The 15,252-nt window shown below is 36.5% G+C and overlaps 1 protein-coding gene across 1 annotated transcript in view; it reads right to left on the bottom strand.

The window, feature by feature from the left end:
- The window catches only part of LOC308500132 (cytochrome P450 3A12-like), a 53,916-nt gene that overhangs the window by 19,116 nt on the left and 19,548 nt on the right, over positions 1 to 15,252 (bottom strand). The window contains exons 6-9 of the mRNA XM_081054339.1: positions 13,370 to 13,458; positions 11,696 to 11,844; positions 7,625 to 7,752; positions 6,470 to 6,545 (exon numbers count right to left, since the gene is read on the bottom strand). Of these exons, the coding sequence (XP_080910465.1) occupies positions 6,470 to 6,545; positions 7,625 to 7,752; positions 11,696 to 11,844; positions 13,370 to 13,458 (442 nt within the window). The remainder of the gene's footprint in view (positions 1 to 6,469; positions 6,546 to 7,624; positions 7,753 to 11,695; positions 11,845 to 13,369; positions 13,459 to 15,252) is intronic.

The following is a 15,252-nucleotide window of genomic DNA, read 5'->3' on the forward strand; positions in this document are numbered from 1 at the left end:
AAAAATTGGAAAAGCAATTCAGTCAAACTGGGAGTGGTTTGTATGCTGATGTGCATCAGACCGAGCCAGAAAATGGCAAAAATTGTCTTAATCCAGCTTCTCCTATTCTTGGCCATCTGTTTCTGGTTACGCCACTCTCACCGCTAACACAGATGTGTAATTTCAGAGAGTGTATTTTTGTGTAACACACACAGTGTCATCCGTATGTTTCTTGGAGAACCCAAAAGTAGTATAGCTACAAGTAATATGGGTTAGCATTCTCCCTCAGGAAACATTTACATTATTCTAGCTAAATTATACTTGGAAACATTTTGAGAGAGTTTGCAATACTACGGCTTATGCAGGGAAACATTAAAGGATCTGTTATTTAAACATTTTGCAGAAACGTGGGACCGGCCCGGTGGCTCAGGCGGTTAGAGCTCCATGCTCCTAACTCCAAAGGCTGCCGGTTCGATTCCCACATGGGCCAGTGGGCTCTCAACAAAACAAAACAAAAAACAAAAGACAAAAAAAAACACAAAAAAACAAAGAAACGTAAGAGAACAGTTGGGCTACTTGTTACTCAAAGCATTATCCATGGATCAGCAGCATCAGCAGCACCGGGAGGTTACTAGAAATGCACAGTCTCAAACCCCACACTAGAACGATTGAATCACAATCTGATTTTTCAAGAGATGTGGCGATTTGTATGCACAACTGAGGTGGAGAAGCATGGATTACACATTTAGGAGGCATCAGGGAATAGAAGACCTGGGCAAATGTCTTCAACATGGATGATCTCAGATGTGTACAGAAACTACAGAGCTTGACACAAACCTAGAGGAGTGGTGCGCTATCCTATTATAATCGATGGCTTAAAATAGTAGAAGAGTCTTTTCCCTGTGGTTCTGCCAGGGTTGGCGTATCCCAGCAGAGTTCTAGACACGTGCAGAGGGGCCACTTGTAGACTTTGGTCAGATGCAGTGCCAGGATGACTTGAAAGTAGGGCATCCTTGGCTCTTCTGAAGAGAGGAAATTAGTGGTAGGGGGACAGTCTGTGTATGGAGTTTTCAGATGCCTTCACCTGAGTGAGAAACCTGCCTCCATCAGGACCTCAGATGTCTGACAGCTATCCCAGTGTGACACCAAGATAAATAACCACTTATTGAAAGAAACTACTAGGTTGAAAGAAATGATTGTCAATAGACTTTTGTGCTGAAAATTTGGGTCATGTCTCAAATTTTAATCAGGGAAACAAACCCCAGAGGAATAAATCTACATGCCCCAAAGAGACACTAATAGGAGGCTCGGTGCCTAGGAATTCACACAAAAGAGAACAACCTGGATCTCACTGAGGATATTAAATTTAGTCATCATGTCTCCGTAGGCTCCTCTTGGCTATGACAACTTCTTAGATTTTCTTGTTTTTGATGACCTTGAGTTTTTGAGTCAGGTATTTTGTAAAAAGTCCCTCAGTTAGGATTGAATTCTTCTCATGATTAGGCTGGGCTTAAGGAATTTTGAGAGGAAGACCACAGAGGTAAAGTGCTATTCCCATCACATATCAAGAGTATATGATAACAACATGATTTATGGCTGTTGATGTTAGACATGGTCACCTGGCTGAGGTCTTATTTGCCAGGTTTCTCCACTGTAAGGTTTCTCCCCTCCACCCAATACTGCACACTTTGCAATGAAGTTACTGTGTGATGCCCACCCCGCAGGAGAGGGGAGTTGTGTTCTCCTTAAAGATGGAATGTCTACATAAGTTACTTGGAATTTCTCAGAAAGAAATTGGTCTTTTCTCCGCCATTTATTCAATTTATTTATACCACTATGAACTCATGGATATTAATTTTATACTTTGGGAAATAATGCAATAATACTTTATTTTGTTCAAAGTGTTCCATCTTTGGCCATTGGGAGCTGTTTCAGTTGGCTTCTGTGTCCCTTCTTTACACTCATATCATTGTGAGGTTAATATTGTTTTTAAGCATGTCTCACTTTATGGCTCTATAAGATGCTCTGGATTCATTTTATATTTTTCCTGTCGCAATCTCTGAGTCAATCATTCTTCCAAGGAGCCCTGCTTCCTTTATTCTTTTCTTTTTAATTTATTGAGGTGACAATTTTTAGTAAAATTACATTGATTTCAGGTGTACAATTCTGTATTACATCATCTATAAATCCCATTATGTGGTCACCACCCAGAATCAGTTCTCCTTCCATCACCATATATTTGATCCCCCTTACCCTCATCTCCCACCCCCACCCCCCTTACCCTCTGGTAACCACTAAACTAGTGTCTGTGTCTATGAGGTTTTTTTTTGTCATATATATATATATTTTTATTTTAATTTATTAGTTTCAGGTGTACAAGACAAGGTAATACTTAGACGTTCATCATTCATATCCCTCACACTGTGAACCCCCCACCCTCCATCCACTATCCCTCCGACCTCACACCGAGCCATCACATTATATATATAAAATTATAGTTGGCATTCATTATTGTTTAGCTTCTGGTGTACAATGCCATGATCAGGCATCCACAGTATCCCTGAGGTGGTCTCCCAAATAGGACGCATGTCCATCAGATACCCAACAAAATCTTTACAACATTATTGAATACGTTCCCCAAATTAATTTTCAAAAACCCTGAGGCCATCTTGTGGTTACCAGCTGCTTCCTAATCCCTTCACCTTTCCCGTTATCCCCTCCCCCGCCCATCTAACAACTCTCAGTTTTTTCCTTTTTGTCCCCAAAACTGTTTCTAATTAGTTCATTCACTTATTCTTTTCTTTAGATTCCTCATACAAGTGAGACCATATGGTACTTGTCTTTCTCTTTCTGACTTATTTCACTTAACATAATGTTCTCTAGATCCATCCATGTTGTTGCAAATGATAAGATTTCTTTCTTCTTTATGGCTGCGTAATACTCCATTGTATAAATGTACCACAGCTTCTTAATCCAGTCATCTACCGATGGGCATTTCGGTTGTTTCCATGTCTTGCCTATTGTGTAAAGTGCTGCAATAAACATAGGAGTGCATACAGATTTTTGAATTGGAGTTTTGGATTTCTCCGGGTAGATGCCTAGGAGTGGAATTACTGGATCATAGGGTAGTTCCATTTTCAGATTCCTGAGATACCTCCATACTGTTTTCCATAGTGGCTGCACTAATCTGCAATCCCACCAACAGTGCACTAGCATTCCCTTTTCTCCACATCTGCACCAGCATTTGTTGTTTGTTGATTTATTGATGATAGCCATTTTGACTGGGGTGAGGTGGTATCTCATTGTGGTTTTTATTTGCATTTCTCTGATGGTTAGTGAGGTTGAGCATTTCTTCATATGTCTTCTTGCCTTCTGTATGTCCTTTTTAGAAAAATGTCTCCTCAAGTCTTCTGCCCATTTTTTAATTTGGTTGTTTGGTTTTTTGGAGTTGAGTTGAGTAAGTTTTTTATAGATTTGTGATATTAATCCCTTATCAGATATATCATTGGCAAATATCTTTCCCATTCAGTAGGATCCCTTTTTGTTTTATTGATGGTTTCCTTTGCTGTGAAAAAACTTTTTAGTTTGATGTAATCCCACATGTTTATTTTTTCTCTTACTTATCTTTATTCTTTAATGGTATTAAGGAACCAAGATCTGGGTGCTAGGTGTGCTCTTGATACTGAGGTGTTGTTGCTTCTAGGCCCTGTCAGTTGATAGAACAGTGAAATATATGTGTGCCAACCAGGATCCATAGTTCATTGTCCTCTGTATTCTATAAGCATTCCATTTTTAACATTAAAAAAATAGCAGAAGAATGTGTCAATACAAGGGCATTGACCAGCATAAATATAAGAGAACAGGTACCAGTGAGTGGAATTATCAATGCTTATTCAATCATAGCCTGAATGTCATCTTTCTCAGCACATGCACCTTCTCTTTCCTCTACTATATGCTCAGCAAACAGTTCTTAGGGTCAAAATGGCCTCCTTTTAAATTTTCTCCTGAGAGAAACTGAACATGTTCTAATTTATTTGACTGGGACTAGACTAGGACCTTTAGATACTTAGACCTCTGAAATAAACATGGCACCCATGCAACCATGTAATTTACAAGCAAAAACAATACAAAATAAGTGTAAGAAAGAGCTACAGAGTTCTGATTTTCCAATGATGATTTTTATGATGCTGTTGGGGGTAAAGTCAACTATAAATGTTTTTAACCTCCAGTTAGCACATACCCCATGTTATCCAAAGTTTATAGCTGTGCTGTCCAATATGGCCACCAGCCACATGTGACAGTTTAAATTTAAATTTTAATTAATTAAAATTAATAAGTATAAGATTCAGTTTTCAGTTACACTGGTCACATGTCAAGTGCTCAAACGACACAAGTATCTAGTGGTTACTGTATTGAACAATGTAGATATAGAATATTTCCTCCATTCCAGAAATTTGGACCAGATAGATGATTGATAGATCGATAAATACATACATATAGATAGATAGATAGATATAGATGGATAGAGAGATAGATAGATAAAAGGTAAAGAAATAAAGAAGAGTCAGATGGACACTTGTCTTATTAGGGAGACCACTTCATGGGCAGTGTAGATGCCTGACTACTGCAGTGTACACCTGAAGCTGAATAATATTGAATGTCAACTATAATTTAACATATACATATAGTCACAGGATGTGGAGTACAGCATAGGAATAGAGTCAATGGAACTGTAACAGCTATATACAATGTCAGAAAGGTAGTAGATTGGGGGAGGTGGTTATCACTTTGTGAGTGTTGTAAATGTCTAACTATTACATTGTTCTGTACACTTGAAATTAATAAAAAAGGAAAAAGGAAAGAAATATGTAGGTATAGACATAGATATAGATATATTTATGCTGGTGTATTAGAGTCATCTCATCCCTGCTCTCTAGAACCAACTATTAAATACTCAGAAATTTTGTGAGATGGTTGTCAAACCATTGGTAGTTTGAAATTAACCATGATGGGATTATTTATATTATGAAAATAAACTAAATAAAAGGTTTTTTTTGAGAGAAAGAGAGAGAGATATCTTTACATCACTAGTCTAATTATGGGTATATTTATATTTATCATATCTATGTAAATATATTTGATGTTCTTAGCTTGTCCCCTATGGTGATCTAGAAGCAAAGAAATCTAAGTAGCAATGAGCATTCCAAAACCCATATTTTGGTTTCTAAATACTATTTGGTTCACTAAAATGAACCACAGCTTCTTGGAGAAATGACTGATTCCAGGGTTGATCAGGGGAAATATAGAAAATCCTAGAATTTTCTCAACCAGAAAGCAAGGAAGTACTCACAAAATGATAGGTGAAAAGGATACAGGACACTCTGTATACTATAATGGTGGATATATGTCATTATACATTTGTCAAAACCCATAGAACGTACACCAATAGTGGACACTAGTGGAAACTATGGACTTAGGGTAATAGTCACGCATCAATGTATGTTCATTGATTATAACAAATGATACACATCTGTAAGGAATTTTGATAGTTCGGGAGGCTGAGTATAGATGGCAAAGGGGGAAAGTTTGAAGGGAAATCTCTGTCCATTACACTCAATTGTGCTGTGAACCTAAAACTTCCCTGAAAGATAAAGTCAATTGACAAAGTAAAAAAATTAAAAAGCAAGAACAAGAAAAAAATAAACCCAGAGCCCACTTGAAAGGGCTCCAGTAGACAAAGCTGAGAGAATATGAATGACCATCAAAAATAAGATTGATGTAAGAGTAAATTTGTAATATATGAGATAGTACTGATACAAATAAACAAATAAATAAATGAGGGAGAATGGAGAGCTCTCCCTTACACTAGAACAACAACTGTAAATGTAGAAATGTTGGAATTAGAAAGTCATCATTTTGCAACCATCACAGTAATAATGATTTCAGTCAAAAACCATCCACAGATAATAAAACTAGTGGGGGAAAGTTTGAAGAGAAAATAGAATATTTACTTAGTCTCAAAGGCTTCCACACAACTTACTTATTAGTTACAAAGGAAAAATAAAAGTTTACAGTAGATAAGCTAGTGAACACAATTTCAACCAAGCGTTCCAAGTTAAGGTCACCCACACTGGGGCCACGTGCCTCCCGATGTGAGGGAGCCTTAAAGCAAACTTCCAGGCAGAGACTCTGATTCCGTGGGGATGATGAGGCCAGAGAATGGACATTGGAAACAAGCTCCCCAGAGGTTCTGATGTACAGACCACTGACTGATTTCTGGGCATAAAATACTTGTTTATGGTTGCCATTTAAGCTTTGAACAAAGTCATGTCTGCATACTTCTAGAAAGTGCCACTGCCTACCTTCTGTCTCTGACCATGTGCCTTTCTTCAATTTGGAGGAAATTCTTGTTTGCCTGGGAATCTTCCTGCACATTTTCAGAAACACCGCTACCTTAGTCTCCCCTTCACTGTGGCCCTCTGAAGCTCACCTTGGGTACCTTTATGGTTGTCCGTTTCTGTAGAATTCTGGGTGTTCATCATCAGCTGAAGAAAATCCACTCGGTGCTGGAAGCAGAAGGAGAAAGTTCAATGACAGAAAGTCACTTGTGAAATCAGAAATAAACCGGAAGTGCAGTACTTCACCTCTTCCCTGAGAGCATGGCCTATTTCAGTTCAGAAATTTGACTAGTGCTGCCTGAATCATCAGTGAACATAAACATCCATCTACAAATCTTGGAGAGCAGGCTGTCTCCCTGGGGGAAATCCAGCCATCATGTCCAACTGATGTTTGATCTTCACTGTCTCTGATCTTCAACTTCTCTGATTTTAAGCACAGCTTCCTGGCTAAAGACTCGTCTGCTCTCTTTCTTATCACTCCTGCTTGCTCAGGAGGAAGTCCCAGACTTCAATCCTTTTTATTTTCATGCCTTAATTCTTAACCAATGGCCACATATCTGAATCCCCTGACATTTGCAGAGTTTATCAGCAGCTTTTCCATAAGCATTTTGAAATCCCCATCCTCCCAGAATGCTGAACAATCATCAGTGACACCCTGGGGTACCAGCCCTGTCCCCCGGACATGCAGACATTCTTGAATTGGACTCCAAGCCTCAAGAAGGCAAATCTGTGTTAGCTAGCTTGCAGCCTCAATGCCCAGAGAAGACTCCTGTCCTCTCCAGTGTCTGAATGGGCTCCAATTTAACATAAACTATACTCTACCAGGTGTCTCATGGGGCATTCCTTTGCAGAACATGTAAAATAAGAGTCTTGGTATTTGAGTGATCTTTGCCAATTCAATATGAAGAAATTATAATACAAGGAAAATAATTTTTAAACAGTAATTTTTGTACTTTGACAATTTACTAAAGGGAAGTGGTATACTTTTATCTCAACAATATTCATGCAATGGCATAATAATCATTTTGCCTTTATTGCATTTTAAACATTGTCTCTCTGATTCATTTTTGTTCCCTTTCCAAACCTCCATCTTCTTCATTCCCCACAAAATTTTATAACTCTCTTGCTCTAAACCCTAGAGTTCTCTACCTACATTAAGAAAAAAGGGAAATGCACACGTCGTATGTATACAGCTCAATAAATTATCAAAAAGTGAACACACCCATGTAACCACCACCAGATTTTACCTTTTGTTTATCATGGAGGCGACTTTCTTTTATCCTTTTTATTGATTTTGTGAAAAAATCAGTAAGACGTTTTGGAAATACAAGGATATTTAATGCTTCAAAAACTGGGATAAGGAATGGAAAGAGTACTGTAGGGAAAAAGGAAAGCACAATAAAAATACAAAATGTATCTGGAGCAATTATAATTTTCTCTACTAATCAAAAAAGTAAAACACACCAAGCTTCACACCAGGAGCCATTCCTTTCATGAACTTTGCTCAGATTTCCAAGGCCATGGCTAGGCAAGTGTAAGTCCACTCATAAAGGCCTTCCCTATAGCAGTGAGATCACTGGCAACTTCTACATCTTTGAAGTGACCAAAGGAACAGGATCAAATCCACAGACCTCTTAGCTCTTTGCCTATTGGACTAGCATGACTCTGGATAAACTAGACCATAGTTTACTACTTTAATTAGCTGTTCTTTTCAAAAAATAGTCAGAATAGACATAATACAGTGTATGACTTTCAACCACAATGGTATGAAATTAGAATTCAATAACAGAAAGAAAATTGGAAAATTTGCAAATATGTAGATATTAAACAATACCCTTAGAAGAAATCAAAAGGACAATTAAGAATTACTTTGAGATGAATGAAAATGAAGACATGACATACCAAAATTCATGGATGTAGTGAAAGCATTGCTCAGAGAGAAATTTATGGCTACAAATGTCTACATTAAAAAAGAAAAAAGATCTCAAATCCATAACCACATTTCCCCCTTAATACACTGAAAAAAAAAGAGCAAATAAAAAAAGAGCAAGCAAATGCAAAGAAATAAAGATGAGACAAGAAATTAATAAAATAAATAATAAAAAACAATACAGAAAATCAATGAAATAAAAAGCTGATTCTTTGAAGACATTTAGCTAAACTGATCAAAAAAAGGAGAGAAGATTCACATCACTAGCATCAAAAATGAAAGAGGGAGGATTATTATTGACATTAAAAAATAAAAGGACTATGTATAAAAGAATATTATGGACAATTGTGTGCTAATAATTTAGATAACTTAGATGAAATGGAAAAATTCCTAGAAAGCCACAAACTATGTATAGAAACTGACTAAAAAAAAATTAGAAAATCTGAATAGACCTATAACAAGAAAAAAGATTGAATTAGTAATCAAGACACTACCCACAAAGAAAAGTTTAGGTCCAGATGGGTTCAATGGTGAATTCTACTAAATATTTGAAGAACGAACACCAGTTTTTGTTTTGTTTTGTTTTGTTTTACTAACACTCCTAAAAGATAGAAGAGGGAACACTTGCAAACTCATTCCACAAGACCAGTATTACTTTGACACTAAAACCAGAAAAAGATATCACAGGAAAAGAATGCTACAAATCAACATATCTTATGAATATGGATGCACAAATCCTCAACAAAATACTAGCAAACTCAATCTAGAAACATATAAAAGAAGTATACACCATAATCAGGTGGTGTTTCTCCCAGGAATGAAAAGTTGTGTAATATACTATACCAAAAGAATAAAAAAACAGAAACCACGTGATCATCTCAATAGATGCAGAAAAATCATTTGACAAAATCCAACACCTTTTTGTGACAGAAACACTTAACAACCTAGGAACAGAAGGAATTTCCTCAGCCTGATAAAGAGCATCTATGAAAAACCCATAGCTCATACCATACTTAATAGTGAAAGTCTGGATGCTTTCCCCTAAGTTTAGGAACAACATAACCACTTCTTACCACTTCTATTCAACGTTGTACGAGAAGTTCTAGCCAGGGGAAGTAGATTAGAAAAAGAAATAAAAAGTATTGATATAAGAAATGAAGAAAAACTATCTCTATTATCAATAATAAGATCTTGTATATAGATAATCCTAAGAAATACACTAAAAACCTGTTAGAACTAATAAACAAGTAGGGTTTCATGATAGAAGAAATCAATTGTATTTCTATAAACTGCAATAAACAATCCAAAAGTGAAATTAAGAAAACAATTCCATTTGCAATAACATCAAGAAGATGATAAAACTTAATAAAAGCAATGCAAAATTTATACTCTGAAAACTACAAAACATTGTTAAAACAAATTAAAATAGATCAAAAGTAAATAGAATGCCAGCCATGTTCACAGATTCAGAAAACTTAATATTGTCAAGAGGGCTAGACTTCCCAAATCACTCTACAGATTTAATGCATTCCCTATCAAAATACTAGCTGGATTTTTTTTTTGTAGAAATAGACAAGTTCAATTTAAAAATATTATGAAATTGAAAGGGACCTAGAATAACCAAAATCAATCAGAAAAAAAGATTAAAGTTGTAAAACTCACACTTCCCAATTTCAAAACTCACCACAAATCTATAATAATCAAGGCAGTGTGGTACTGGCTTAAGGACAGACATATAAACCCATAGAATAGAATTTAGAGTGCAAAATAAACCCATGTGTCTAAGGTCAAACGAATTCTTTAAATTTAAGTTTATTTTTCAGTTACTGTTGAGATAAATATTGTATTTGTTTCAGGTGCACAATATACTCATTAGACATTTATATACCTTATGAATGATCACCTCAATAAGTCTAGTACTCGTCTGACACAATACATAGTTATTACAACATTATTGCCTGCATTTTCTATGCTGTACTGTACATCCAATGACTATTTTTTATAACTGGCAATTTGTACATCTTAATACCTTTCAACTTTTTCACCCATTCCCCCAGGATGCTTTCTATCTGGCAACCATCAATTTGTTCTCTGTATTTATGAGTTTGTTTCTGTTTTGTTTGTTTATTTTGTTTTTTAGATTTCACATATAAGTGGAATCATATGGTATCTATCTTTCTCTGTTTGACTTGTTTTACTAAGCATAATACTGTCTAGGTTCACCAATGTTGTCAGAAATAGTAAGATTTCATTCTTTTTTACAGCCAAATAATATTCCATTGTGTTCCAGTACTATATTATATTATATTATATTATATTATATTATATTATATTATATTATATTATATTATATTATATCATATCATATTATACCCGGTCTTATAAGACCAGGTCTTATATTAATTTTTGCTCCCAAAAACGCATTAGAGCTGATGGTCCAGCTAGATCTTATTTTCGGAGAAACATGGTACAACATGAATGAGCCTTGAAATCATTATGCTAAATGAAAGAAGCCAGCCACAAAAGATTACATATTATGTGACTATCTATATGAAAATTTATAGAGACAGAAAGTAGATTAGTGGTTGCTTAGGGAGGGGGAGGTGAAAGTTAAAAGGTACAGGGGTTTCTAAGTTGATAAAAATGTTCTAATAATTGATATTGTAATGGCTGAACATATCTTTGAATGTAGTAAAACTATTTTTTCAGTTTTACTGAGTTATAATTGACATATAGTTTTGTACATATTTAAGATGTATATAGCATAATGACTTGACATACATAAGTGCTAAATAATTACCACAGTTAGTTTAGTTAATATAAACATCCTCATAGAGATACTAAAAGTTTTTTCTCCCATTATAGGAACTTTTAGAATCTACACTCTTATTTATCTTATAACTGAAAGTTCGTACCTATTGACCAACTTCATCCAATTCCTGCACCTTCAACCCCTGCGTCTGATAACCAAAAATCATTTCTTGCTTTTCTATGAGTTTATGTATTCTTTTAGATTCCACATGTAAGTGAGATCATACAGTATTTGTCTTCTCTGTCTGATTTATTTCACTTAGCATAATGCCCTCAAGATCCATCCATGTTGTTCCAAATGGGAGAATTTCCTTTCTTTTTTGGCTGAATATTATTCTATTGTGTGTATATGAATATATATCATATTTTCTTTATCCATTTATCTGTTGATGGACACTAGGTTGTAAAAGTGATTGAATTGTACATTTGAAATGGATGAATTATATAGTATATGACTTATGTCTCAGTAAAGCTTACATAGAAAGAGGGAGAGAGAGAGGTGGATGGAGGGAGGGAAAGAGGGAAGGAGAGGGAAGGAGAAAGGGAGGAAGAAAAATAAATATAGTAGTCCACATACTTATTGAGAGAATGAGTGGATCGAAGAAATTAAATTTTAACAGCAATTTGATGTTTTGCACAAAGGGATCTTGTGGGTTGTTGAGGGAATCGATGTTCACTCCAAATGATGTGCTCGTGATCACATCCATGCTGTAGGCCCCAAAGATGCTGCATAAAGACAGACATGGGAGATTCACATCAGCACCTTTTTGCTATCCTTATCCAACTGCTGCAGCTAGAAGAGCGTGTAAGATCATATGCTCAGGCAGACAGGTAAAGAGCCACATGCTGTCAAAACCATCTGCTGGGCCATCTGAAGAGTCTATGCTCTTGCCACACTCATACATGAGGTGTTTATCGGGTGGCACTGATGTAGCTGGCCCTGTGCTGGGGGTGATGGGGTCACTACGACAAGTTACAGCCCCTGTGAGCTCAAGGAGATCAGTCACGTAAGGATGGAGACCATAATCAGACAAATGACAGTAGCGTGTTTTGAATGCAGGCAATAGTAGCTGCACTGTGTTTGAGGGGAACAAAGGGTAGAAAAAGCAACTCTTCCTCGTGTAGTCAAAGAAGGTGACATCGATCTGGGTCTTGTGTCACCACAGAGTCTATGCTGAGTTGATTCCTCTTCAGCACATTACAGAGCAACAGCACCCTGGTCTGAGTTGCCAAGAATGTCATCCTTCCTTTTCTACACCCCTGCTAAGGCTCCTGAAAGACCCGCTCTCAACTCCAGTGATCTGAGGTTCCCCTGAAGGCAGACTCATTTCTGTATAAATGTAAGAATTAAGAAAGCTCCTAATTTGGGCAGCCGGTTGGCTCAGTTCCTTAGAGCACGATGCTCATAGCGCCAAGGTTGCAGGTTCGATCCCCGCATGGGCCACTGTGAGCTGCGCCCTCCACTACTAGATTGAAACAACTACTTGACTTGGAGCTGATGGTCCTGGTAACCACACTTAAATAAAAATGAAAGTTAAAAAAAAGTATGTTCCTAGTTTAAAAAAATATATAATAGATCACTCCAAAATTGATTTGAGGGAATCCCATCGGTAATGGACACATGATCACTTTTCACTTTTCCCAGAGCAGCCCTAGTTTACACCCATTATTCCTGCATAATTAAAAAATATCTTAGCTTAGACAAGAAAAGATATAGCCACCCTACCCATCATAGTCTATGCAGGACTGTCTCTCTTTTGAAACTGAAACAAGGGGAAGTGGTGATAAAATGTAATATGTAGTATTTTGTTGGTATACTCAGAAAATCATGAAGTAGTTTTTAAATTGCTGTAAGTTCAACATTGTAACTTTCCTACTCTCCCCACAACCTGCCAGCATGTACCAAGTGTCTTCCCCTGATACTATTGCATACACTCTACACTCAAAACTTGGGTACTGTTATGTTTCTTCTTTCTAAACTACATATTTTTGTCTTTCAGAATATCCAAGGTGACAATTAGGCAGATAAATTAATTCTGGTTCATGTATACAGGAGAAGACTTGTTCTCCTGGCTGTTCTGCTTTTAGGGGTAAGCTATTTCTTTTTGGGTGGCCTGTTGGATTGTAATCTATGCACATATTTCTGTCTGGTTATGAGAATAAATCCACAGTGGAAATTTCAGTTCTGTGTCAGAAAACTGGAGGGTGTCGGGGCAGAGCTCAGAATCCCAGCAGCTGTACTCACACTTACTCTTTTAGGGTGACAGGCTTGCCTTTCTCTGCTTCCTTCCTCAGGTTTCTCACCAACACATCTCCATACTGGCCAATGATGGGGAACATCTAGATGCAAAGTACAATACCAACCAAAGATAAATTTAAGACTCCAGTCCTAGAAGGACCTGGCTTTCACAAGCTTACAGCAGTAAGTGAGATTTTATAATGAATCTTTTCCCTAACTATTTTTTTAAAATTTCAATTACATTTGACACAATATTATATTAGTTTCAGGTGTACAAAATAGTGATTAGACATTTATATAACTTATGAGGTGATCACCCTGATAAATCTAGTATCCACCTGACATTATACTTAGTTATTATAATATTGTTGACTATATTCCTATGCTACACCCTACATCCTCATGACTACTCTGTAACAACAAAGTGGTACTTCTTAATCCCTTCCCCTATTTTGCTTACCCACAATGTCCCTCCCATCTGGGAATTATCAAAATGTTCTCTATATTTATAAGTTTATTTCTGATTTTCTGTTTGTTGGTTTGTTTTGTTCTTTAGATTCCACATAGAAGTGAAATCGTTTGTCATTTATCTTTCTCTGTCTGACTTACTCCACTCAGCACAATACCATCTGTGTCCATCCATGTTGTTGCAGATGGCAAGATTTCATTCTTTTCTATGGCTGAGTACTATTCCATTGTATATATGTACCACCTCTTTATCAACTCATTCATTGTGTACACCCAGGTTGCCTCCATATCTTGGCTGTTGTACATAATGCTGCAATTAACATATGGATGCACATGTCCCTTCAAAGCAGTATTTTGCGTTTCTGCGGATAAACAGAAGTGGGAATACCAGGTCCCTCTTTGTCTCTTGTTATCTAACCTTTGTTTTAAAGTCTATTTTGTCTGGATAAAGTATTGCTACCTAAGCTGTTTTTGTTTGTTTGTTTGTTTCCATTTTCATGAACTATCTTTTTCCATCTGTTTAATTTCAGTCTGTGTCTATCTTTTGACCTGAAGTGAGTCTCTTGTAGGCAGCATGTGTAAGAATTTTGTTTGCTTATCCATTCAGCCACCCTATGTCTTTTGATTGGAGCATTTGATCCATTTACACTGAAAGTAATTGTTGATAGATTTGCAGTTAATGCCATTTTATTATTCATATTATTGATCTTTTTTTCTTCTTCTTTTTAAAGACGTCCCTTTAACATTTCTTTTAATACTGGTCCAGTGCTGTTGAACTCCTGTAGCTTTGTCTTGTCTGGGAAGCTCTTTATTTGTCCTTCGATTCTAAATGATAGCTTTGCTGGGTAGAGTAATCATAGTCGCAGGTCCTTACTTTTTATTAGTTTGAATATTTCTTGCCAATCCCTTCTGGCCTACGAAGTTTCTGTTGAGAAATCAACTAACAGTCTTGTGGGAGCTCCCTTGTAGGTAACTAACAGCTTTTCTCTTGCTGCTTTTAAGATCTTTGCCTTTAACCCTTAGCATTTTAATTATGATGTGTCTTGGTATGGGCCTCTTTGGGTTCCTCTTGTTTGGGACTCTCTGCACTTCCAGGGTTGTTTGTCTATTTCTTTCACCAGGTTAGGGAAGTTTTCCATTATTATTTCTTCAAATAGATTTTCAGTTCCTTGCTCTCTCTCTTGTCCTTCTGGCACCCCATGACATGTATGTTGGTATGCTTGATGTTATTACAGAGGCCCCTTAAACTATTCTCATTTTTTGGATTTTTTTTTTTTTTTTTTTTTGCTGTTCTGATTGGATGTTTTCTGCTACATTCTCTTCCAAATTACATATTCAGTCCTCTGCATCATGTAATCTACTGTTGATTCTCTTTAATGTATTCTTTATTTCAGTTATTGAATTCTTCATTTCTGTCTGGTTCTTTT

The sequence above is a fragment of the Rhinolophus hipposideros genome (genome assembly GCF_964194185.1).
Source record: "Rhinolophus hipposideros genome assembly, chromosome: 7".
In the NCBI taxonomy this organism is placed as follows: Eukaryota; Metazoa; Chordata; class Mammalia; order Chiroptera; family Rhinolophidae; genus Rhinolophus; species Rhinolophus hipposideros.